The sequence below is a fragment of the Indicator indicator genome, chromosome Z, assembly GCF_027791375.1.
Source record: "Indicator indicator isolate 239-I01 chromosome Z, UM_Iind_1.1, whole genome shotgun sequence".
In the NCBI taxonomy this organism is placed as follows: Eukaryota; Metazoa; Chordata; class Aves; order Piciformes; family Indicatoridae; genus Indicator; species Indicator indicator.
In genome coordinates, this window is record NC_072053.1 from 45,742,633 (window position 1) to 45,768,594 (window position 25,962).

Consider the following 25,962-nt stretch of genomic DNA (forward strand, 5'->3'; position numbering starts at 1 on the left):
AAGCCAGCTTCACTCTTTCCTTATGTTGCTTTTTAGGCTGCATGGTTTAGAAAATCATACAGGCAAAAGTCTCTCCATATTGTGATAATGTTCATTTTCACTTTTAAATAATATTATTTTCTTATTTAGCCTTTCTTTCTTCTACCAGTGTTAGGTCAAGTTCAAAAAAGTAGCCTCACTTTCCTCCACCCTTCCCCCCTCCCCACTTAAATTTAGATTTCAATGTGGATAAAACATCAGAAAAGCCCCTGCCAGCCTTGGAGCATTTATTTACCCAGTTTTGCCTGTACAGTCCACTGGGTTAATTGCAGCATAATCTGGCTTGGAAGGGGAAAGGACTGTAAAGATCATTTAGTATCATGGACAGGGACACATTCCACTAGACCAGTTGCCTAAAACCCCATCCAACGTAGCCTGGAACACTTTCAGATATGGGGCATCCCCAGTTTCTTTGGGCAACTAGAAAGTGCCTCACTGCTTACTCTACCCTCCTGCAGTTTAAACTGTTCACCCCTCATCACTACACTCCTTGATGAAGGGGTTCCTCATCTGTTGTCAATACTGTTTTTTCCTAGCTTTTGAAAAGACTATGTTCTAGCTACATTCTTCCGGACAGTCCATAAGGAGCAGTGCACTTGAGAAAAATGGCTAGAGTTTTGTACATGGCTTTTGGTAGGCATTCACTTCCCTTTAAAGGGTGACCTATCTTTGGCCTGACTATATCACGTTTCTTTTGCATATATCTCTCTGCTATTCAGGGTGGAAGAAATCATTGTCGGGAAAGCGCTTCTTAGTCCGTCGGACACATAATTACATGTTTTTCCTTCGGGCCTTTAAATATCCTCATGTATGTATAATAGATGAGTACTTGAACACTTGCTTATGTGTTTTAGTTGTGTTTTCTGGCATCTTATCTGGAGAAATGAAGGCTGGGGCATAGAGGTTGGCCTAACATAAAATAATCTTATACATCTTCTAGAGTGTTTTTCGCTAATGAGGCAAGAATTAAGACCAAAATGCTTGTCAGTGTGATTGTGAGTAGAGGCACTCTTCAGTTGTTTCAGAGTTCTCTAATATATGTTAAATAAATTCGTTTTTCAAACTCCTGCTATTTCAAATCAAAACTATCAAAATAATTAGTTATTTTGAGCTACTCCATTTTTGAGGTGCCTTAAAGAGACCTGCCTTTTCTGAAAACTGTGTTTCTTATTTCTAAACAAAATACCAGCTTAGCTTCTTCTCCTGTGGATATCACTTGTCCCTAGGTGTGCCTTCCTTTCGGAGAAGAGGTTCTGGATGTTAAAGCACATACCTGAATCAAAACACAAAATGGTGTAAGAGCAAGAGAATAGAGCCCAAAGTGTCTTCAATTCTTGTAGAATGGACTGTGTAGGAGCCTTCATCTGGCAACCTTGCACAGTTCCTTACATGAACTTACAAACAGACCATTGTATCACAAAGATGAGATCCTTCAGATTAGTGTTAATCCAATTTGGCTCTAATGCAGCCAAATTCCATTCAAAATTTTCAAAAGTATTTTACTGAGAAGAAGGTGGCATCCATTTACATGCAGGTTTTTAGATGGGCTCTTTTTTCACTTATTTGTATAATCAAGCTTCAAGCCATAAAAAAAAAATAGCATTCTTATACCACCTAGGAGGAATGAGTGAGGAATGGCTGCCTAGAGTAAGAGTGTAGTCAAGGGGAAATTGATTCAAACCCAAACTTTAGTAAGTAACTGTAAGGTCCGGATCACTGAAGCAATTTTTATTTTTATGCCTCTCACACTGTGTCTCTTCCAAATTCAATTACTTGTATTTGAAAGATCAAAACAGCTGATGATGAACTTCCCTATCGTGGTCTGCGGGATATGTAGCAGAGAGAGTTTGTGAAAGGAGATCTACTGATTTGATTTCTTGTTGCCATAGGTATCCCAGGTGTGTTGAGATCCAGCTTTCTGGAAGATGAGACACTTACCTATAAAGAGTACTAGCATGTATGTTTTCAGAACATACGGGAAGTAGATTGAGAAGTCAAGTGGAAATGGCAGCTCGATGCAGTATGTGCCAAAGGATTCAAAATAAGGCAGTGATACACAGATTGCAAATGCTGTAAAATAACATGTTAAATCTTTAGACAAAAGGACATGGAAGATCATTTTTATAAAAGCACAGGTAGCTATATTACATGCTGCATTTACTAAGTCATATGCATGTGCACGTTTGCTTTCAGTCTTGTAGGTCTGAGGTGTTCATTGCTCTTAATGCTGGAATTGCAGGTGTATCCTATTCAATAAGGAGCTCCGTAGCTTCTGTTGAACTCTTTCAACAAGATCTCAGTGGACAGGTTTAGTGGTGTAAATATGGTAAGCTGCTAAGTATGGACTCTTAAGATCAGCCTCATTGAGGGAGAAGGCAGCTTTGGGATTTGCTGCCTAATGGGATGGGGGAATCTCTGTATCTTTTTTCCTGCTTTACCCCCAAAAATTAATGTTTTCGTATACAACAAAACAAAACTCCAGACACACAAGCACCTAAGAACCCATTATGGGGAATTATTCTGGAGAAAAAGTACAAAAAAGAGAAAGATATGTGCCATAGAGATGTTAATATGAGAGTGCATCAATATTTGTAGCAACTTTGGCAACACAAAAAGAAATATTTTAAACTCAAATGACAGTTGAACTGAACACATTTTCTTGAAATTAGGAAGTGAATCATTGGTACCTTTCCCATCTCCTTACCTTTAGCCAGTACTGAAAGGGGATAGAGCGGGATACACAGAGAGAAGTTCAGCCATGTCAGTGCTAGGTAGTATATTCCCATCCTTGCTAACATGTTGTAAGTGTGCCTGCAGCAAGTGGAACAGTAGATGAGCTCACATCTTTACAAGAAAGATACGTTATTGAAAAATCACAGGAAATTGCAAAAGTGCTTGGAGCTGAGAAATTTTTCAGAGCAACACCACAACAGTCCAGGCCCTAACTGACATCTGAAAGTAGTTGCTTCATTATTTTGGAAAGGTTGTCTGTGGTGCTATCCCAGAGTGGGCAAACAGTACTATAGCTCACCAGCATGAAGGTCCTGCCAGAAACCAGCATGGTTTCACAGTGGTCCATCAGAAAATAATTTCAGAAAGGGATGTTAAGTTGAGAGGGACAAGCATAATATGACTCTTGCTTGGGACTGAGAAAATGCCAACTAATAATGGCTGGAGGAGGCTAAAGAGCAAGGTAATCACAGGCACTGAGTCTGAAGTATGGCTGCCTCTCCCCTGGACCTCAGATGGAGTAGTAGGCCAAAATCCCCAGTTGTGCTCCAATGGTTTGTTGTGTTTTATTCTTACTGTAGCTGTAACTGTTTGCAGACTAGAAGACCAGAATACCTAGGACTTCAGTCTCCAATGGTGAGCTGATCCTAGCTAGTTTTCAACCACCAGAGAAACAGGTATGGTCACATTTTTGGTCAACTGAAAGGCTTTTTGCCCTCCAGTTGGGCTAGACATATGAAAGTTTTAAGCTACTGTTAGCCAGGACTGTCTCTGACTAATTCTGCATCATTCCTGAGCCGTGGAGGAGTTTGATAGGCTATAAACGTACCATCTTCTCTCAAGTTTGTTCTCTGCAACCACAGGATTGTCTTTATTTTTTGTTTGTCTCAACCCAATCCAAAAAAAAGAAACGGTCACTACCTCTATACACCTACTTGGGCTGTTTATGGTATGAGTGAGAAAGATCAGATACAGAAAATCTTGCAGGATTTTCTCTTATTAGCCATAATGCACAGGGTATTTATCTCCCCACATAACAATGTGGAAGAACTTGTAATACTTAAAAACTGGTTGGCTAAGGGATGGGATGCATTCCTGTACACTTTAATACATGACTGCTTCTTTGAGATGCTAGGACAAGACACGTGCTGTAAAATAAATCAGGTAAGAATTTTAAATCTGTGTGAGTTGTACTATGCCTTGTTATTTGAATTGGTCATTTGCTGCTAGAGACTGCAATGTCTTCCCTATTAAATGACCACCTTTATTGCTGTGATGCTGGACTGTGTTCTTTATCAATGGTAGAAAATGAGGCTGCATCGATGGGAATGTTATGCACTGACAGGGCTTTACAAGTGCACCCCAGCTGCACAGAACCTTTTCACTTGAGATTAGGTGGCACTATTGTAATGTTAAAAACTTCAAAAAGGTGCTGGATGGAGCAATAACCCAAGTAGTACAAGCAGAAGTGCACTAACCTATGATAGTACAAATACCCTGAAACTGACTTAAAATCTTTCTTACCAGTCCTACCTGAGACTTTCCTTTTCCAAATCTTCTACACGTTTCCTTTGCCACCTAAACCTATGTTCCTCAGTCAGTTCCAAAGCAATGTATTTAATAGAGCAAAGAGCTATTTTAACAGAAACAAAAAGAGTAAAGAAAAATTTTGCTCCCATAAAGATATTCCTGTGAGGACTATATCTTGCTAAAATGCTTCTTAATTCCCTGTGTCTTCCCTGACTTAAGTCTACAAACTGAGATCCCCACAGGCTTTAAGTTACATTTAATAAATGTTACTGACTTCAGATACTGATGTGAAAGTCAGTAATGTGGAATTTTCACCATTAGACATTTACTACAGGGAGGTACTAGTAATATATTTGAGATACCAGTCCTGAACTGTATTCCTATCCATTCTTGCCTTGTTCTATGTCCCTGTGGTGTGATATACCGTAGAATCAGTCAGGGTTGGAAGGGACCACAAGGATCATCTAGTTCCAACCCCCCTGCCATGGGCAGGGACACCTCACACTAGATCAGGCTGGCCAGAGTCTCATCCAGCCTGGCCCAAAACACCTCCAGGGATGGGGTCTCAACGATCTCCCTGGACAACCCATTCCAGGCTCTCACCACTCTCACGGTGAAGAACTTCCTCCTCACGTCCAGCCTCAATCTCCCCACTTCCAGCTGTGTTCCATTCCCCCTAGTCCTGTCACTACCTGATAGCCTAAAAAGTCCCTCCCCAGCTTTCTTGTAGGCCCCCTTCAGATACTGGAAGGCCACAATAAGGTCACCTCGGAGCCTTCTCTTCTCCAGACTGAACAGCCCCAACTCTTTCAGTCTGTCCTCATAGGAGAGGTGCTCCAGCCCTCTGATCATCCTGGTGGCCCTTCTCTGGACACGTTCCAGCACCTCCATATCCCTCTTGTAATAGGGGCTCCAGAACTGGATGCAGTACTCCAGGTGGGGTCTCACCAGAGCTGAGTAGAGGGGGAGAATCACCTCCCTTGACCTGCTGGCCACACTTGTCCTGATGCAGCCCACGATCTGGTTGGCTTTCTGGGCTACAAATGCACATTGACAGGTCATGTTGAGCTTCTTGTCCACCAGCACCCCCAAGTCCCTCTCCTCAGGGCTGCTCTCCAGCCAGTCACTGCCCAGCCTGGATTTGTGCTTGGGTTTGCCTCGACCCAGATGCAGGACCTTGCACTTTGTCTTGTTGAACCTCATGAGGTTGGCTTTTGCCCACCTCTCCAGCCTGTCAAGGTCCCTCTGGATGCCATCCCTTCCCTCCAGCGTGTCTGCTGCACCACACAGCTTGGTGTCATCAGCAAACTTGCTGAGGGTGCATTCAATGCCACTGTCCATGGCACCAACAAAGATGTTGAACAAGACTGGTCCTGAGGGACTCCACTTGTCACAGGCCTCCACTGGGACATGGAGCCATTGGCAGCTACTCTTTGGGTGTGGCCATCAAGCCAGTTCTTTATCCATCTCATGGTCCCCCCATCAAGCCCATGTGTCACCAGTTTGGAGACCAGGATGTGGTGTGGGACAGTGTTGAAGGCTTTGCTCAGGTCCAGGTAAATGACATCAGCTGCTCACCCCTCATCGATTAATGTTGTGACTTACTACACCAGAATATGCCTTACTGCACCAGAATTCTCAGTATTTGCAGCAGGAGCTCTTGGCTTTTCGGAAAGCATGGTGATGTTAACCCAAGAATCATCTTTCAATTTTAGTAAGAAGTTCTGCTGATGGCATCTTACTGTGCTGTCAAGCTTGAATCAAAGTCAGATATTAAAAAATAAATTTCATATAAAAGCAATAGGATTGTAAATCGGTTCCTGAAATTGCTGTTTCCCAAGAAGCAGTCGTGATTTCTTTATAAATTTTGGTTTGAAAGGTCAAACCCTTTGAACTACAAATGGTAATGCAGCAATTTACTTCTGTAAGTCACTCTGCCTCTTAGCTGTGTATTTTTGTAAAAATAATAAGTAGCTTATAAGGTCCAAGCTTTTGTTTAAATTCAATAGAATGCTCTTTTACCAATTTCAAAATAATGTGCCAGCAGGACAGTGAAGGCAGAGTTCTGCAAGAATGACCCATTTTTCCCTCCTGGTTTCACCATTAACTCCTTACCTGACCACATCTAGTAAGTTCCATAGGAAAAATAAAACACACACAACATATTTCCCTTGAACTTCTTCCTGACTGTTGATCACAACAAATAAAACAATTATTCTCTCGGTGATCTGAAAAGAAAAAATAATTGTGAATTCAGGTAGCACCTTCTCTAGCTCTACTTTCTGTGCCATTTTGGCAAAACCAGAGGCTACAAATGCTTTACACAGATGCTCCAGTGAATATGTAACTTCTTAGCCTGCTTTCATTCAAGACCCATTCACCTGCAGCTCACAGAATTGGATGCTGTTAGCTGCAGCATCATAGATCTGCTATGGTACGAGTGGATATTTTCTTGCCAATGGGAATGACTTGAGTTTGTAGCCCAGGAAACCTGTGAGTGAGCTGGCTGGTGTCATGGCAGCAAAGAATTTTCCCATCACACCCCAGTGCCTGGAGGGCTGGTGGTGGTATGCTTACTTCCTTGTAGTCTGCACAGGAGGCTGTAGGATACAGAGGGGACTTGGACAATGCCCCTTGCCAGTCAGTGCTATCTCACACTCTCAGCTCAAATTTCTGTAGCTTGGAGATCTGCATCTGTCACACAGATTTGTGGAAAGGAGGAGGAGAAGTAGAATTAATTTTATTTCTTTCCTTCTTATTCCTGGCTAGAAGAAATGGGTTTAAACTTGTCATTTTTGTGAGTTGTTGCCATAGTATTTATGCCATACTACTTTTCTAGTGGTGGGACCTTATCTGACCCACAAGGTCTGCCTTTACCAATTTAAAGATGTGAATTAAACAGGCAGGGTCTCCATCTTAAAAAGAAATAGTTTGACAATGTTAAAGCTCGAGAAATTAAAAACTAGTGTCTTTTGGCAGCTTTCTTGGACAAGTTTCTGATCAATTTTCATGCCCTGCCCTGAAAAATAAATATGTGTGTAGTGTTCAACACTGCCTGGAGCTGTTTGTGAAACTGCCCCAGAATAGTGGTAGTTCACTCTGATTTACACTACTTGAAAGTGTTGAAGCAGAAAGCACATTCCTGTTCAGTTGGTATGAACATCAGTATAGCTGCACTGGGCTTAATAATGCCTGCTGCCATCTCTCTTTAAGTTTAATGATTTTATGAGTTAAGATGTCAAGTCAGTGAAAAGTCATGAAATGAAAATGGATCAACAAGGTGATTTTTATAAGCGCATTCTTCACTTGTTTACCCCGTCTTCTTATTCCTATCTTAAAATAAGAACTTGCCTCTCAGCGAGCTTGTGTGGCAATTTTTTTTGGTTGCAGTTTAGTTACATAATGGTTGTCAGTTCCTGCATGGAACATTTTAGCTACAGACTTTTTTGCAAACCATATCTGCCGTATGACGTAGCTATCACTTCACTATTCAGCAAAATTACATTAAAGCATTTTTTCATATAGAAAGAGAGCATGTCTGTCCCCTAGGAATGTACTTCCTCAACTTAAAAAGCAACAGATAAAAATGTATTTTCTCCCTCTCACCCTGCCCTGACTGTCATCTTGTGCTGCTGACCCCATTGGTCCCAAGCTGAGGAACTGATTTCTAAGAAGGTCAGATGTTGACAGACTTCTGTATAGACTGGCCAAGAAACAGAAAGCGAGAGGTCGTAAGTCTTGTGCTTGTACACTGATGCTGAGGAACCTGGCAGGAAAGTGGGAGAACTGGAAATAATGATGCAGGATCTGAAACTAGATACGACAGATAGAAGAAGCATGGTGAGGCAGCCATCACAAGAGGGAAAACAAAGGTAGAAGCAGTATGAGCGTTGAATAGGATTGTGTGCTGGATAGAATAAATAAAATAGAACCTGAGCTGTAATCATTCTGGTGAAGGGTGGTAAAGGAGTGTAGCATTGTCGGTGTGGGCATTTTGTTACCAACCCTGAGACAGACATATTTGGAGAGACTTCTCCAGTATTGATCTTTGAGGTCTCTTCCAACCTTCTTGATTCTATGATTCTATTGTTAATATGAGAGATATTTCAGGGAATCACCACATGGAATTGTCTCATCTAAACAAAAGCTTTATCAAGAAGACTAACAGGTAGGCAAGTTTTCAGATGTGAGAGCTAGCTTGTTTTCCAAATGATTACTTGCCCTTCAAGAGGTGGCTTTGTGTGAAAGTGCTAGAAAACAGCATGGGTCAAGTGATCAAGAGTTGATTCCATTTCAGGAAGATACAGAATAAGCATTAGAGAGATAGCTACTATCCCCCAGTTCAAAAGGATGATCACTGTCCAAGGAGACAAAATGGCTATGGAGGCCTACAGTTCAGTTTCATGACAGTAGAAGAGGCTGTAAATGTCCTTCTTATCTCAGAGCACAAGCAAGTACAAGAGGCATTGTGTATCACTTAGGTGGAACTCAGCAGATTCCCTCCATCAGAGGATTTGTGTTTGGGAAGGGGTGCCCTGAGAGCTAATAGCCTCAGTAGTTGCAAATGATAGAAGTCAGTAATCAGGCTGTGTAAATTAGGTTAAGCACCTACAAGAGCATGGAACTGCAGCTAACACAACGCAGGTTCCTTGCGGGTCTTCCATTCCTGCTAGACTGTAGTCTCAGCCAGCAAAAATGGGATGCACAAAGCAGCTGTCAGAGGTGAATCCAAACACTGCCTGTCACCTTCTTCTGGAGCACCTCTGCAGGGCAGGACACAGATCTAATTGCTCACGGCAATTGTGATGTCCTCGGGGATAGACAGCGACACTCTGCCTCTTGTCTGTGTAAATCAGAAGACTGCCTGCCTGCTTGCCTTTATTCTCCTTCAAGACCTTGTGCTCTGTTCTTTCTAGTACTCATACCTTTATGTAACCCAGACAAATTGAAGGTAAGTCCTGGAGTTACTCAGAAGCTGGGAAGCTTTCCAACAAGTGACAAGGCAAGGTGCTACTTGAAGAGATTTCAGTAAATGTCCTGCTATTGTATCACACACATCTATATATGTATGATATACATACATACATGTACATACATAATCACATTCCTGTATATGCATGTGTATGCATATGTTGATATACACACACATAAAAACCATGTGCTGTTGCTAATCTTTAGCTTAAAGCAAAACTAGAAATACTGTACTTTTATGCTTGTAAAAAGGAAGTATGTGCTGACACCTCGCAAAGCATAAATAAAATGGTTTCATTTTTCATTCCTTCTTGTTCTTTGTGCAAAAATCAAACTGGAATTTCCTTTCTCTCCCAGCACTGGCCTGTCACAGGATACAGCAAGTTCTGCAGAATGGCATAAATTTCCACAAAGCAGCCTGGGTATTTGAAGCAAGTAAGTGAAACAGCTAACTAGATCAGCTGAGGTTAGAGCAGGAGCAGGCAGCACATTCACTTCCATTTTTTAAACACAGTGACTGTACAGTATCATACTTGGTACCTGAAACTTTTGCATAGCTCTTCAATGCAGCGAGTGTTTACCAAAAAAAAATAAAAGAAAAAAATTTAAAAAGTGCTATTTAGTATTTGGACTGTGTTAAAAAATAATGTTTTTATTACAAAGCCATAGTATATTGCTTTTGGTCTGGTAAATCCAATCCTGTTTGCACAGGATGAAGAATTAGTGGTTAGGGTTGTTTTTTGGTTTTTTTTTTTGTTTTTTTTTTCCCACAAAAGCTCCAGTCTTCTCTTACTTATTTCTTCCTCTGTCCCTTGCTAAAGTACCAGTCCCATTAGCTTTTACTCTGTGCCCAGACTACTGTATTTAATTATCCTCTCTTTTGGCAACTGCAATGGCATGTGGCATGTTCTCCTGTCCTCTCAATCATTCAAACTGCAAATGCTGTAAGAGACATCCCTTTGCACCAACTTTCTGACCCTCCTTTGTCTTCCCTTCTTCCACAGCATCCATCCCACAGGATTAATTTCTTTTGTGATGTGACTTGGCCTTGGCCTCCATACCCCTTCTCAGGTGCTTGGTGGCCTGACATTTTGTCCCTCACTGGGGCCATCCTGAATGCATTTTTGCTTTTCCACTATCTGTAGGATGTATCTCAAAATTTTTGTCATAAATGGCACTAAAACACAACAAACAGTAGTCCAGCATTCAAACTCTGCCCAGACCTTGTCTCTGCTATAATGTCCTCAAAACAGCTCCTGTGAGCTGAGACAAACCTGAGGTGAACTTCACTGTGGCTGCACATGTGTACTCATGGTGTGAGGAATGCTAGGGATATATTTTAAGCTTAGAGTCAGAATGAGGCAGCCTCTATCAAATAATTGCAGCTTTACCAGCACCCTGACTATGTGTAGTAGTGCAATGGGCTGCAGTGAGGTAAGGATCTCTAACTGTCCTTCTCCAATTAAGTTTGGAAAATACATCCTTTCCTGTTTGTTTGCTGCATTTTGGTGGTTTGCTTTTTGTTGCGGTTGTTGCGGGTTTTTTGTTGGTTGGTTTGGGGTTTTTGTTTGTCTTGTGGTGTGTTTTTTGTTGGTTGGTTCGTTGGTTTGGTTTGGTTTGGTTTGGTTTGGTTTGGTTTGGTTTTCCTAAGAAGCAGGGAGGAAAGTGTGCAAGACACCTGGGAGTACCACTGGTGCATAACTGCTTAACCCACACTCTCACAGCAAAAGCAGGCTAACCCGAATAAAGCAGAGTTTATACCAAAGAACTTGAACACTTTGCTTGGACAGCAGGAGACTACTGCGAACATCAAGGCAAGAAAGTTCTGTTTGTGATGAGAGAACACTTGGGAAAAGAGCTAAGTAAGGATCGAAAGCTATCTTTGTTATGAGGCTAGTGTTTGGAGCCATAGGGCTGACCCATTTTCTCCATGCTGCCCTGGAAAGCACTGCAGTAATTACATTGCCCAAGAAAGGTGACAGATTCCTTGGTTAGAATATCGATTTAATATCTTGTGTCTTTTGTGCTAACAGAGAATAGTGTTTGTGCAGACTTTCCTGATTTCTGCTTGTGTTGGTCTGGGTAGGAAGAAAACAGGCTTATGTCAGGACTAGGGAATGTGTAAACTCTGCCAAGATGAGCTTTGCTTTAGTGACTGCTTTAATGACTGTTAGCTTTAGTACGCTGCACTTCTCTCCAAGAGATGACATGCAATTTTTTTTAAGGATGCTTAATCTCCTAGGTTACTGTAAAGGCATGTACATCCAGGCAGGGGAAAAAAAGTAATTGCATTTTTATGATTTTGCTGCCCTATTTAGTGAGAGGCATAACGAACAGAGCTCTGTATTATTCAATTTCTAATGGAGATTTAAAAAGAGGAACATCTTCACCCATGGGATATGTCATTTGACAAAAACGGGCTATCCAGAAAACTAAACAACATAACTGACTACTCTTACTCTTACTCTACTCTTCTTAATCTCTACTGCTGAGAGCAATACCAGTTTCACCATTACTCAAATGCTAATAATTGGAAATGTTTGAAGGTAAGCTCAACATTTTTACTTTTTCCAATGCGTTAAGAAAAATACCAAAACCTGACATTAACTCCCAACACAAAACAAGAGCATGGTAAGGCAAATGTATGAAGAATAATCATGTTTCCTGCTGTAGCATGTGACTTTTTGTCTGGTTTTCTGCCTGCAGCTGAACATACGCCCTGTAAACCCCTCAACAATGCCAGAACCTCTAGCTGTTGCCACAATTTGCCCATGTCTAGGTTTGTGCAGGCAGAGACAATTACAGCAGCAATATGACAATTTTTGTTTCTTTCCCTTCCCAAGATTAATTCTTCAACCCCCTAATTTCTCTTGTGTTTTTGTTTGGGTTTTTTGTGGGTTTTTTTTTGGACTGTCATGCTCCATGACTGTTAGCACACCCTGCTCTGCAGTGTGTCTTCTGGCTGTAAACAGTCAACTGGAGAAACCGTATCCTCAGCCACCTATGGTGCTCTAGAAATGGGAGCTGCCCCATTTCTGCAAGTAGCCACTCCCCTTCACATCTTCCAGATCCCTACTATTATGGGCTGGGCACGGGATACTCAAAAAGAAACAAGCTGAGAGAGCAGCTTTTCCCCAGCAGTTCTGAGGGCTCAGTTCCTGCAGTTAGGAAACCTCTAGCAAACCAAACTCACTGGGGAAGGGTGCAGGTGGACCGTTCAGAGTTGTTCAGCCTGGGCTTGTCCCCAGGGACAGCTATGGCTGAATTGCATAGATCCCGGAAGGAGGGTCCTGAGAAATGGACTTACCTGGAGAAACCTAGGGAGAAGACGGCTTTTATCAATGCCAGTGAGGATGTGTAGGATCTCCAGTACAGATAACAACTGGCAAAGGCGCATTACCAATCCTATGGAGTAAAACGTATCAGCCAATGAATCTACAAAGTCAAGAGGAAAATTGGAGGTTGGTTATATAATAGAATCTAGACCAACTACTGTGTTTGCTGTTGCCCTATTACCGCAGGAAATGTCAAGAAACAAAGTTCATACAATGCCAAAATTTTGAGTAGCAGAAGCAAAGCTTCAAGGAGGGGAGAAAGCAGCCAACTGTGTGTGTAGCTCTGACACAAAGGCAGGAAGCTGGAAATAAAAACGGGATCTTACTGCACTGGCAAACACTGTGCAGAATGTGTTGGTTTAGAGATACCACTTTAGGATATTTCTAAACAGGAGGAAATTTATGAGGAATATCTAAACATGAGAAGATGTTGAGCCTGTGTCTGTAGCCATGGCACTCCCAAAATATGTAGACCACAGAGCTGGTATTTTATGTGCCTAAAATTGCCAACCATTTTAAATTGTTTTAAATTTCTAGTGACTAGTTTCCTATTTTTGTCTCTTACCCCAGGCAACGGGAAGAGTAGTGTTGTTTTTTGATACAGTCACGTGCAACAACCACAAAGATATTCCCTTCTAGTGTCTTCAGTAAGTTTAGTGTTTACTGTAATGACTGGACCTAGTCACATTTCAGTCTACGTTTAAGTCAAAAGTTGCTAGCATGCTGCTGAATTAGCAAAACAAGAGCTTCATTCCTCTTGTGATACAGGCAGAACACAGGTACCAGTAATTTGTTCATCCTTTTTAATGCAAGAAACAAATATTATTCTAATTAAAATTACAGCCCCTGTATTGAACGTACACCTATTCTTTATCTCCAATTTGATGTTTCTTTCTGTCACTGCCACATGATTAAGGAAAATGTAGAAGGAATCCTACCTTTTCCAAATGACATGAACCTGATGATCATATTTGTAAATATCCAGGAATGTCCACAGAATTGCACTAAGTCATACACAAAGAGGTAGTTGCTCATGGTAAAGCTGTGGAGGTGAAATGATAGAGCAAACTGCATGGCTTATTACAACACTCAAGCTTTCTAAGCTGTAGAAATTACACCATCTTTGGACACATTAGTAAATTAAAGAAAAACAGCTGAAATTGAAATGAAAATTGTCTGCATATCAGTGCTCACAGAACAGTGCTGTCAGTAATGGATCACAGGCTCTCTTTGTTGGTGTACCTAGGATATGCCCAGAAAATTCTGAGTTTCCTTCAGTGATTGAGGTGATCTGTGGTCATAGAGAGAAATTTGTGCCTCCAGAGGAAAAAGTAGCTAAACAGACACCAGTGAATGCTGGATTCAAGCCTGATTCCCTTGATCCCCTTGGCTTGGCTCTGCCTTGGTGCTGTAAACAGACTGAAGGGAGCCCTGCTGAGGGCCTTGGGCTCTGCAGACACCAGCCTTGATATTTCTGCATCTGTGCTTCCCAGGAGACATGTCTGTCATGTGTGCTCAATATGGCTTAATGTACAATGCAACTAACTTGCAGTGTCTCCTGCAGATAGTGTAAGTATTTATAAAAAAGAAAGTGAAGAAATGGAAAAGAAAGCCACAATTCAAACTGCTTTTATTTGATGCAGTCTGAAGCATATCTGCCTTTAGTTTTTTTAACCAACTTTCTCTGCAGGTTTTCCAGATAAACATTACATTTGGGTCTTTGTCTTTCTGCATCAATCTGTGTTTCAAGTTGCATTTCATAAAGTGAATCTTCTTCTTTTGGAGTAGACTAGATTTTTCTAGCTATTCTAACCTAGTTTACATAAGTAATTTAGTTTTTTTGCAAAACTTGCTAGGTTCAGGATACATTTATTTCTCTTTCCTATAAATATATTTTTTTTCCTGGCTTATCTGGAGAGAGAGACTTGCCTGTCCTCCAGCTTTGAAAAGGCTACCTTTTTGGCATGTGAATTTTCTTCTACAATCTATGTCCTGAGTCTGACCAATTAGTTTCCTGCCACCAAAGTACTCCAGCCTCTAAATTGCCCTTTGATCCTATGTGTCGATATGGTATGTCTCTGCCATGAAACTTCGTTTTCATTAGTATCTGTACATTAACAAACACAGTGAATTTCTGTGTTCAGAAATATCTAAACATGATAAATGCACAGACTTCATTCCCAGCACTGCACCAAGACCATAAATCACAAAGTCCACTTCTGCAAATTGATTTTCTAAAGTTTTGTTCTAAGGATTTTCCTATTCTATGGACTTCAGTGAAAAATGTTTTTCTTTCTTACTCTTGTTATGCTGTATAGCTACTATTCATATCATCACATCTAGTGGCACAGAAGGATTTGTTGGCACAATTTGCCTCCCAAGAGACATCAGTCATTTTTGATATTATGAAAATAAGACATGTAAGTACCTGGACAAAGGAATGCGTTACAAAACACCCTTTTTTGAGAAAAGTATGATACAACATGCCATATATTACTTAAGCAACAGTTTTGTTACTGCATGGATAGGAATTACTGTAATGGGTACGAAAGTTACAGGAACAGTTAAAATCTGGAAGCTTTCTAGTCACCACCTCCACCAGTTTCTTTGTTTTGATATTGCCATGTGGGCTTTATGTGGAATGCAAGCTGAATGTATGGTTTCTTTCTTATTATGAAGTTTGGGTTTCTACATCTGTCTCTCATCCTCAGAACTTGCCTTTCAGTGATATGAACTTATTTTACAAACTCTTCCTCTACTGCTTTGCTAGAAAATGGCCCTTACAATTCTTAAGCTGCTTAATCTTGGCTGAACAGGGCAAGAGGACCTTTGCAAGTGCAGGCTCACGGTAGTGTTACGGCAATTTGGTATCCATTGCATGCTAGAAGATATCTTCTTTAAGATGTTCTGATGGCTACTGAAATGTACACACACTGATGGCTTTTATGGCTCACCCTATATTACCAAAGAAATGTAGAAAGGTGCTGGTAGACAGCATGCCAGTGTTACCTGGAAGATGTATCTCAGACCCAGAGCTGTAAGCAGCACCACTCCCTCACTGTAAGCAGCACCACTCCCTCACTTGGTGGTACTCTCCACTGTGTGAAGGAACAGTCCCAATCTCAAAACGGGGTTTCACTGTGTAAATTCCAGCACAAAAGGTGCCTAAGTCCAAAGAGAAGTGAAGAAAACTGCAAACACTAGAAGTTTATTTGAGTGTAATCAAAGCAAACTGAAATGTAACTAGTCTTTAAGGTCTTTCTCATGCAAAGGCTGCCCCCCTTACTTAGGGAATGAGAAGAAGACTGAGGATAACCTATTTCAATTCTCCTAACAGGTTTGTGTCACAACACACAGTCCAGCCACCTGCTTCTATTTGGCAGAATTGCAGAATCACAGAATCACTAAGGTTGTTAAAGACCTCAAGGATCATCAAAGTCCAACCTGTCACCCAAGACCTCATGACTACTAAACCATGGCACTGAGTGCCATGTCCAATCCCCTCTTGAACACCTCCAGGGATGGTGACTCCACCACCTCTCTGGGCAGCACATTCCAATGGCTAACAACTCTCTCTGTGAAGAACTTTCTCCTCACCTTGAGCCTAAACTTCCTCTGGCGCAGCTTGAGACTGTGTCCTCTGAAGAAAAGGTGGGCTTTAATTAGATTTCCTGCTCCCCTACATTCATAGCAGACATCATTTTACATTTACTTCACAAAGCTTGCTTCTGCAGCACCCTTGCAGAAAAAAAACAGTGACTAGCAACCCACAGGCAACTGTCCAATTTCTGACCCTGCCCCAAACTTGCTGTCTGAGCCTACTAACCTCACATACCCTCCATGGCAGCTGGTTTGTAAAATGGACTTGCTACTGCATTTATTCCTTGTAGTGTGATGTGCTTTAACACACTGAGACTGGCTTTCATTTGAAGGCATTGGGAGAGCTCTATCATATTTAGGAATCAACCTTGTGTAGTTCACTTTCTTTCTCTCTGGGCTAAAAAACTAGGAAACTAGATGGAACATATGATCACACATGACCACACATAGCAGCATGGTCCAAGACATCCTCTTTCCCCTCTTATTCACCACCAGAGATTTTACCACTGGTAGAGTTTTAGAATACAAATCCTGACGTATTTCCAAAGAAAAACCACGTAAGTGTAAGTGTTATATTTTGTTATTTTTAGCATTAAGGTCTTCAGTGTTTCCTTGTGGTAGCTATCATCTGAGGTAAGTATGGAGGTAGGTGTCCTCAGTATCTGAAAGGTGGTAAGGGCCATATTCCCTGTGAACTAGAGACAGCACAGCAGGGGCACCAAGTTCAGGGCAGCCCTTTTCCTGGCTAGGTGTCCCTTCCACAGTGCCAAGATGAAGGCATCACTCAAGTTTGTCCTGGGGTGGGCTGCACCCAGGGCTGCTTGAACTGAGCACTTCCCTGCCTTCAGAGCTATTGTGGTCTTTCCATGAGCCCGTACTGGCTGGTGACACATGAGGAAGTAATCATCGTACTGAAACCAGAGAGCAGTGTTCTCTCCTTTATTCATCCCCTTTTCTGCAGGAAAGATCTGCTAGAAAGCCCCTCAGCCAACATGGTTTCCTTTTAAGTCATATTGGTCTGAACTTCTACCTCTTTCCCCTCCCACCTCTGTGACAAGCTGCAACATATCACTTAGGAAGAAGAAAACTGCTGAGAACCCGCACAAAAGATGTACTTATCAGAGGCACACCCCACCTCTCTTCTTTTTCTCCCTTCCTTTCCACATTTGAGCAGTCTAGATGGTCTGCATTGAAGAGGTATTACCTGTTTCAGGGGTTGGATTGCTGCTGCTGCTGCTGCTGCTCCTGATCTTTCTCCTTTCTTCTCTCTACAGCTGCAGCAGCTGTTTGTTATGAGATCAACCCTCCTCTTTCCTCTTCCCCCACCCCACAACGTCACTGTATGTAGCACTAAACAGGAACAACACTGCACTTCCTGAGAAAGGAGTTTCTAACTCAAATACCTCCATTCCATTTGCACTGCTCCCCACCTAGTGCAGATTAGCTGAGCCTAACCTAACCTAGCCTGGCCTAACCTAAACCGATCTCTTGCTGTTGTACCAGTAAGCTAGTCTGTAAATCCCACTAACTTTGTTTCTTAACCCAGAGTAACATTTTGAAGGATTACTGGACAGAAGAAATGCAAAATTAAACATTTGGCTTTATCCTTTGTTTAAATCACAGCACTATAACATTCTTAACACTACCAAATTACAAGGAAGGCTGGGAGCACAGCATAAAAGGAGCACTTTAAATTACTTCACATAAAGGAAAGAATGTTCCATTTCTTAATGTGAAATGTCTATTTATGCCTCTGTGAAACATGGGCATTACTGATAGAGGAAAAGTGTGTGCGTCTTGGCTTACCTCTGCCCTTGAGTTACTAGGATATCTCAGCATAAATGAGATCAAGAAGAATGTAATAATGTGTTTATAAACTCCCTTCTGCCAATAAATAAGTTTTCCCATTGGCACTCATGTTAAAAGCATATCCTATTCTACAATGACATTTGAAATTTGATGTTATGACTGAAGAAGTCACAAGGAACATAAAGAGCACAGGATGTTATGTGTGCAAAGTCTGAGGAATAAAACATGCCTTACTCAATCTCAGTGCTTCTGTGAGTGGCACTGAGCTCCTGGAAAGACTGTCTGCCCTCCCTGATGCGTCCTGAGAGCTGGGAAATGCCTCCCTGGCAAATTAGTTTCTCCTGGTTATGCCTCTCATCTGGACCCTTATCTGAAGGGTCTGGCTTTCCTGCTTGTGTGGCAGCTGAAGAATCATCTTTTTCTAAGTTCAAGAATGTATTTATTTCTCAGGGGGAAATAATAATTCAGCATTTTAAAAAGGGTTAAACAATTAGAGAAATGGCTATTGAGAGGCTCAGCCCATAGCACTTGCAAAACACATCCCACACTTCATGCCTTGTGCCTCTGGAAGGACAACTGATACATCTAATGCCAGGAACTGAGCACACAACTGTAATAAGATCCAGCAGTAGAAGGAACAGCTCTTTTCAAACATCAGGCAAATATGCATAAGGAACAAAAGCTCACCTAGCTTTGTGATGTGCAAAATCCCTCTTGTGGGCAACTGCCAAGCTAAAGCTCCCACAGATGGTGAGAGCAGCTGCAAGTGCTTGCGAGATGGATACCAATACCCTTCTGAAGTGCTGACCACCTCCACAGTACAGGCTGGCAGGAGGCAAAGGGTCAGCCTACAGCCCACTTCACAGCGGGGGCTCTGCCCCATGCTGAGGCCTCTGCACAAGCCAGTGCTACCTTCCCAAAGCAGGCCTTTAGAGTGATGCTGAGGAGGTGGTGCCCGCCACTGGCACATTTTTTGGGCTTTCTTGTGGTGGCAGCTTGGCCCTGCTGATTGGATGTTTGTTACTGGCTGGAAAAAGAAATCTCTGGGTGTGATGGCATGTAAAAGGAGTGATGTAGTGATGTTGTTCTCCAAAAGGAATGACTCCAGTCTTGTCCTTTGTTGAAAAATAAGGCAAGGGGAAACAAGGAGAAAATTTGCTTCAAAGGAGTACATCTGACCTAAACTGTAACACTGTTACAAACACACCTGTCTGAGAAGCAATGCACTGCAGCAGTGGAGACAAGGTACAGGGCTTCTAAGTCCACTATCACACGGATATTCAAATTCTTCTTTGGGAGATGTAGAGTACGGTTCAGCCAGTGGATTGTAGTTGATTTGGCCAATCAGACCTGATGCTAGCCCTTAGGATCTGTATTCCCTGAAACACAAGGCTGTGTTTTTGTTTCCTTTTTCTATCTATGGCTTGCAGGGTTTTTTCTAAAATGCATGTAAAGACTGTTTAGCTATGTGATTTGCAGTGGTGTTTCTGTAATCTGATGGCTTAAGGGTATGAGAAAGTAAGACCAGCAACAAGAGAGAACAGATATGATTAGAATAGATTGAAGTGGGAATACTTCCAAGCATATGAGGTCTGGAAAAAGGCTATTTTGCTTACAACATATAAAAATTTTGTAAGCTGCAAAGACATTCAGGTGAAAGCAAAGATTAAGTGCTGCTATTGGAACACATATTAGCTGCACGGGGGAAGACTAAAATAAATTCCGTTCTCCACTCCAGCTACCTCTTGTGCAGACAAGCTTATGTCTAGTAATTGCCTAACCAGCCTTAAAAAAACTACTCTTATATAACTGCTGGCATCAATTAAAACACAATTCATGACTGCTCAGTACATGTGAGCCTGAATTTCCTAGATTTCTCAAAATCTGAACAAATTGTGACTACTTTTGGTTTCCTTGTGTCATGAAGCAGGAAAAAAAGCATATTCTGTCTGGGCACGGTGCTTGTGTTAGGAACTGTTGTATGAGTGTGCTTTAAATGTAAGGTTAACAGCAGTCCTGAAATGTTTCACATGATAGGGAAGAAACCCTTGCTATAAAGGCAATATGCAGATGTGTTCTTAAAAAAGAAACCATGTCCTAAAATTTGTTTTCATTTCATCTCCTTTCTCCCATTGTATTTTCTTTTCAGTCCCTGAATTTGAGCCTGTGTTTTGGCCAGTGGATTGCACTAGTTCAAGCACGGCTCTTAAACATGTGCTTATTTGGAAGCACACTGCTGTAATACCAACTTCAGTTAAAGAGTAAAACCTCGACTCTCTGGAGGCCCTGGGGCTGATGTGCTGCAGTACCGGACACTGGTTTCTCACTAGCAGGCAGAGCATTTGCGCAGTGCTGACTGGTGTTTCTGTTGTGTGACCAAGATTGCCAGCGAGAAATGGAAGACTGTGCAGAAGCAGTGGAGGAGTCAAAGTCCTCTCTGCATTGCAAGCAACAGGGAAAATGTCGATGATTTTGTCTATATTCTCAAACTGGGAAAAAAAAAAAAGGAAGTGGCAACCATGCCAGCTTCAAGCCTCTCATACCCCAGCCATTTTGTACATTTAGCAGAGGTCCTGGCTTGCAAACAGGTCTTGCCTCATAGGAGCTGACTTATTGGCATCATCTAACATAGTAAGTCACACCAGACAAAGTTCTTGACTGCATTAGGGTAAGCAAAGTTGTACTGGGTGAGCAAGCATTGTGTCAGAAGGCACCCAACAGATGAATTAGATGGAAGACCAGTAACTAGAGCTAACAGATTTTATTAGAAGAGATAGAAGTGGGAATACTTCCAAGCATTCCAAGATTAGGAAAAAGGCTTTTTTGCTTACAACATATATTACAGGATTTAAGAAGTTTGGGAATGCTCTTGGAGGTAAAACAAACATGCATTGACCATCTTTCAGGGCTGTTGAGGCAGGGATATTTCAGAAGCAGCACACTAGTGGTATTTCTTTGCCACTGCCCCACAGCTGGTGCAGTACAAGAGGAAGGGTGAGGGAAGCCAAAGAAGAGCCTCCTGGCAACACTTGTCCAAACATCCCAATATGTCACTTGGAGGAGATGTGACAGTCTCACTGTACTTACTTGTCACTTCATGGAAGTCCTTGAGGGAGCAAGTCTGGCCTCTAGACTGACATTTGTACTTGCAACCTGCCCTATAACTCTGTACTAATATGTTGACTTGGGGGATTTGTTATTTTAAGCATTGATCTCCCAGATTACAAGACATTACCACAGTCTCCAAGAGAAGTTAAGCAACAGGTAACTACTGACTGTGCTTTCAGCATAGGGAAAAAATGCAAACTATTGTATCTCTGTAATATACCTGAATTCTATTTTTCATAAAATTATTTCTACATGGAAGCAACTTATTTTTATAACACAAAGGATGGCTTCTTTTTAGGCTGATTATTACAGCCTGATTCTACTGTTCTCAAAGAATCTGAATCTGTGTATTCAGCTACAATAAAACATAATTTTTAGGGTAATAATTTTTTACAATTTGCCCTGCTATAGGGAAGGAGAGAAAGATGAGATCTATTTTTCTTGAGGAAAAAAGAAGAAAAAAATAAAAGAAAAAGAAGAGAGAGAGAGAAAAGGCTTAGTATCCTGAAACTCTTCTAGTGATCAGCAACCACATTCATTACAAATATGCATGAGTAGCTGTGACAGGATTTAATGCTTGTCCCAGAGACAACAGCAGGAGTAGTACTCTAAGTAGCAGGAGCTTATTTTAAACTACTAAAAATTTATAATCACAGGAAAAGCTCTGTTGTATCCAATGCAAGCTTTTCACAAAAAGTGGAGACCAGAACTGACTCCACTTTGAACCCAAAGACACCTGAAGATTGCTTAAACAGGGAACAAATTCTTCATAAACTTTTGAAGTCAGACAGGCTTTTTCTTTCTCTTTCTCTTTTTCTTTTTCCTTTTCTTTTTATTTTTCATTTTCTTTTTCTTTTTCTTTTTCTTTTTCTTTTTCTTTTTCTTTTTCTTTTTCATTTTCTTTTTCTTTTTCTTTTTCTTTTTCTTTTTCTTTTTCTTTTTCTTTTTCTTTTTCTTTTTCTTTTTCTTTTTCTTTTTCTTTTCCTTTTCCTTTTTCTTTTTCTTTTTCTTTTTCTTTTTTCTTCCCCAAGAAGAAAAACTTTCTGTTTTATATAAATATCTCTGTCAACATATTTCCTTTCTGGGAAAATGGACTCACAGCACTCTACTAAGTCCAGAGGAAATTGTGTAGATCCTGGTACACCAAGATAAAAAGCTTGAGGAATTTAACCAGCAATGAGAGTTACAGTGAGCAGACACGGTGCTAACTGGTGTGAAGGGGGTAGACATACCGTTTTAAGTCTCATCTCCTTAATGTGGATTTTTACTTTAGAATCATAGAATTGTTAGGGTTGGAGGGGACCTCAAGGATCATCTAGTTCCAACCCCCTGCCACGGACAGGGACACCTCAGACTGCATTACTATGTTGCAACAGTTACCCTGCAGAAGGGAGTGTTAGCTGTATTTACTTCTACACCTTGCACAGCAGATTATATTCTTTGGTTAGAACACTGAATTCTTCATTGCTAAACGTTGTAGGATACTGCTTGCAAGCACTTGGGCCTAAGAAGGTTGGCTTTAGACAATGAATCAGCCCTGCAGCTTCTTGTGGAGGCAGCAGAGGCAGAACATCAATTTCTCTGTGCTCACCTTCTCACCACTTACATTGCTTCATCTTCAGCCCCACCCTGAAATTAAGAGCGGTGCAAATTCATGTGAGCTGAGGATTTAAATTTTAATGTTGTACATAGAGAAGAGCTGTTCACCCAGGACACAACTGGAAAAGAGCCTGAATTGTGTTTGTATGCAAGGTGGTCTTGGCAATGCATTGTTTCAGCAAGGAAGCCCCAGGGCAGTGCTGCAGGTGCCCTGCAGTTTGCAAAACAGACTTTGACACTGGCATGTCTGCAGGCTGAGAAGAAAGATTGTCCTTAGTTTCTCCATCAGAATTTGCTCCTCTAGGAATTATCAGCACTGAAAAAGGCTTTGCACCTTACCAGGATTTCTTGATGTCAATGGAAGTGTGGAAATATTTTCTTGCATATATGAGGATCAGTAGGAAGATTTTTAATATTAAAAAGAGCAGCTGCTGTATAGGAAAGTATCAAGTGCAAACTTACTTGTTGGAGGGGTTTTGGGGTTTTTTTGTTTGTTTTGCTGGTCGGTTGGTTTTGGTTTTTTTTTTTTGGTTGGTTGGTTTGTTGTGGTTTTTTGGGGGTGGTGTTTGTTTCTTGGGGTTGTTTTTTTTCTTTGCATTAAATTTCTGAAGCAAAGTAAATTCATTCTGCCACTCAAAACAAGAACTGACTTTTTCTTTCAAGATTTAACTTGTATCTTTGTCACCCTTATTTCTAGGTCTTCCTTCTAGTCTTCCTTCTGTACGCAGTGTTCCTCCACAAGTGGCAGAGGATGAGTTTAAGGCTCTCCCTGGCAAGGGGTAGGCTGGGTTGGAATAGATGAAGATTGGCAGGATGCTGTCTCCCCATGAGCAGTTCTGTGAACTCTGGTGTTGGGCTGCCTGCTCCACTATGGCCACCTCTGCAATTTCCCATGGCTGATCTGAAGGATCTCACAGCTGTCCTTCTAGCAACAAGGGCTAATCACGGATGATTATTTGGAGACTTATTTCCTCACACACTTGGACAGATTTGCTTTGGATTTTGCTTTTTTTTTTTCTTTCCCAATTTAAAAAGTAAATAAAGTCAGAGCTGACAGAAGAGGTCAAAAGCAATGGAAAAATTGCTTTGGATAGCTGTAGCTGGCTGACCTGTGAATAATTTTTCCAAGTGTAAATTCTGGAATATGCATTCTTCAGTTGTGCTTTAGCTGTTCTGAAGTTTCATGTGGGATACAAGGTGCTGACCCCTAGTCCTATAAATCCACTCCAGAAAACTGATTCTACATTGATGAAACTACACAATTTTCAATGCAGTTTTGTAAAAAGTGCAGCACAGCACATGGAAACAAGGTGCTGTGAGAACAGCCATGCCTGTGACTGGGATGTGTGCTGCACAAGTCTTATGAGAAGACCTATGAAACTTTTTTGGCTTACAAGCAGGCCCATCGTGGAAGGATTTTGTTTCATCTATGTTAAATTTTCAGCTGGGGTGTTAGACTTCATGTTCACTATTTTACTTACTCCCATTTGAAAATAATGTATGTTAAAAACGATATTTTGCTACCTTTGTTTAACTTCTAGAAATATACTAACCAGAAGAAATACCAGGAGTTTCAGTTAGCCAGGGTCATAATATATAGCTGACCTGATAACATAATGGTGACGAAATACAGATTGTTCTAAAATGTTATGATGATAAGGAGAAGAGAAAGGATCATAGAATCACAGAATCAGTCAGGGTTGGAAGGGACCACAAGGATCATCTAGTTCCAACCCCCCTGCCATGGGCAGGGACACCTCACACTAGATCAGGCTGGCCAGAGCCTCATCCAGCCTGGCCTTAAACACCTCCAGGGATGGGGCCTCAACCACCTCCCTGGACAACCCATTCCAGGCTCTCACCACTCTCATCTTCTGACTCCCTTTTTGTCCTTTACTCTAAAGATTCTTTACCTTTATCTAAAAAGTTGGAATAAATATATATTGATTTGCTATTTCCTTTTTTCTTATTATTTCTTGAGCAACTGTCTGTTTCAGGGTCTCATTGCCTCAGGACAAATAATTTTTATTATTTAACTGCTGGCCAAAAAGTAACTGAAATCAAATGCTAGTTTGTAAGTTCCTGATCATCACCTCTGAGACTTTTTTCTTTCTTTCACGATATGTAACGTTTCTTTCAATTCCTCTCTGTGACCCCAGTAGTAATTTATTGATAAGCAGCATGCTCATAAAGAGATGAAACATTCTCTTGTCAGAATACACGTACCTTCACCCACAACGCTTACTCTTGTCTATGAGCTCATTTTGCCCTCTGGTGCCCATTCTGGTTTTTTCCTGCATTGCAAAGTACCCTGGTGACTGAAATATCTCACTTTTTTTTTTTTTTTTTTAATTTGATGATGAGAATTGTAAGGATAGCTATGAACTAAAAAGAAAACTTAATTGTATGATAGTTTCTGAACAACTAGTAGGCCATGCATTAACATATTCTCACTGAGGCAATAAAACCTGTAATCTTTCATGAGAGTGCAGCTGAAAATATGTTATTTCCAAGTTCCAGCAAAAATGAGGCCATTTCCATAACATTTACTGCACTGAGGAAGCCACCTAGGATATCAGAACCTGAAAGGCAAGGAGGCTGAATATCCTTTTATAGGCTTTATAGGCTTGAAGACGCGTAAAATAAAAAAAATAGTAGAAATAATGTTTGAAACAGTCTCACAGTGGAGCCATTTCAGTTTAGTTACGTTTAGTTACACAACCCAGGAAATACACATTTTGCTTTAACATATGTGGTAGAGTGTCACGGTGCAGAAAATCTGATCTGTTGCTTCGGTCATTTCTGTTGCTCTGGATCACGGTGGATTTGTTAGCTGGTTTTGTCACTAGTATTTCGGTTTCAGACCTGGTATCCATGTCTCTCCTCACTTCTTTAGCTTGCATCCATAAGTGGTACAATACATATACCCTGCAAAAGATACTGATGTCATAAACAAGGTACCTGAGATCTGGTGCGCCATCGATACTGTTCTTACCAGTCATTTTTGTTTGTTATTTTTGTTTGTTATTTTATTTGTACCTTTTCATTATCAACCCTTTGAATGATGCTTTTCTGAATAACCGGATATCAGGAAAAGCTTTAAAAGTGGTTCCTCACCTGATACTTAAACCAGCCTCTACCAATTTTGACCTTCTGGGTTTAACATCACACCTTCTTAAGAGCCACAGCCATGTCAGACACAGAAGGCTGTGCCAAATGTATGTCAGCCTTGGCCACAGGA

General features: G+C 41.2%; 1 protein-coding gene across 1 annotated transcript; it reads right to left on the reverse strand.

The window, feature by feature from the left end:
• Positions 1-1,089: 1,089 nt before the first annotated feature.
• Positions 1,090-13,589, reverse strand: HACD4 (3-hydroxyacyl-CoA dehydratase 4). Its single transcript, XM_054397993.1, has 6 exons — positions 13,544-13,589; positions 12,578-12,705; positions 6,415-6,527; positions 2,744-2,850; positions 1,978-2,109; positions 1,090-1,312 (listed from the first exon to the last, which is right to left on the reverse strand). Exons 1-6 carry the CDS (start codon positions 13,572-13,574, stop codon positions 1,230-1,232), a joined length of 594 nt encoding a protein of 197 aa, XP_054253968.1. The 5' UTR covers positions 13,575-13,589; the 3' UTR covers positions 1,090-1,229.
• Between the last annotated feature and the right edge of the window lie 12,373 nt (positions 13,590-25,962).

Excerpts from the sequence above, each read along its gene's own strand:
- HACD4 (XM_054397993.1), bottom strand. The coding sequence starts at position 13,574 with ATGATCATCAGGTTCATGTCATTTGGAAAAG. Across the intron at positions 2,110-2,743 it reads CCTTTCAGTACTGGCTAAAG|CATTTGCAATCTGTGTATCA; the intron begins GTAAGGAGATGG and ends GTTATTTTACAG. Across the intron at positions 1,313-1,977 it reads CATGCTAGTACTCTTTATAG|GTATGTGCTTTAACATCCAG; the intron begins GTAAGTGTCTCA and ends GTTTTGATTCAG.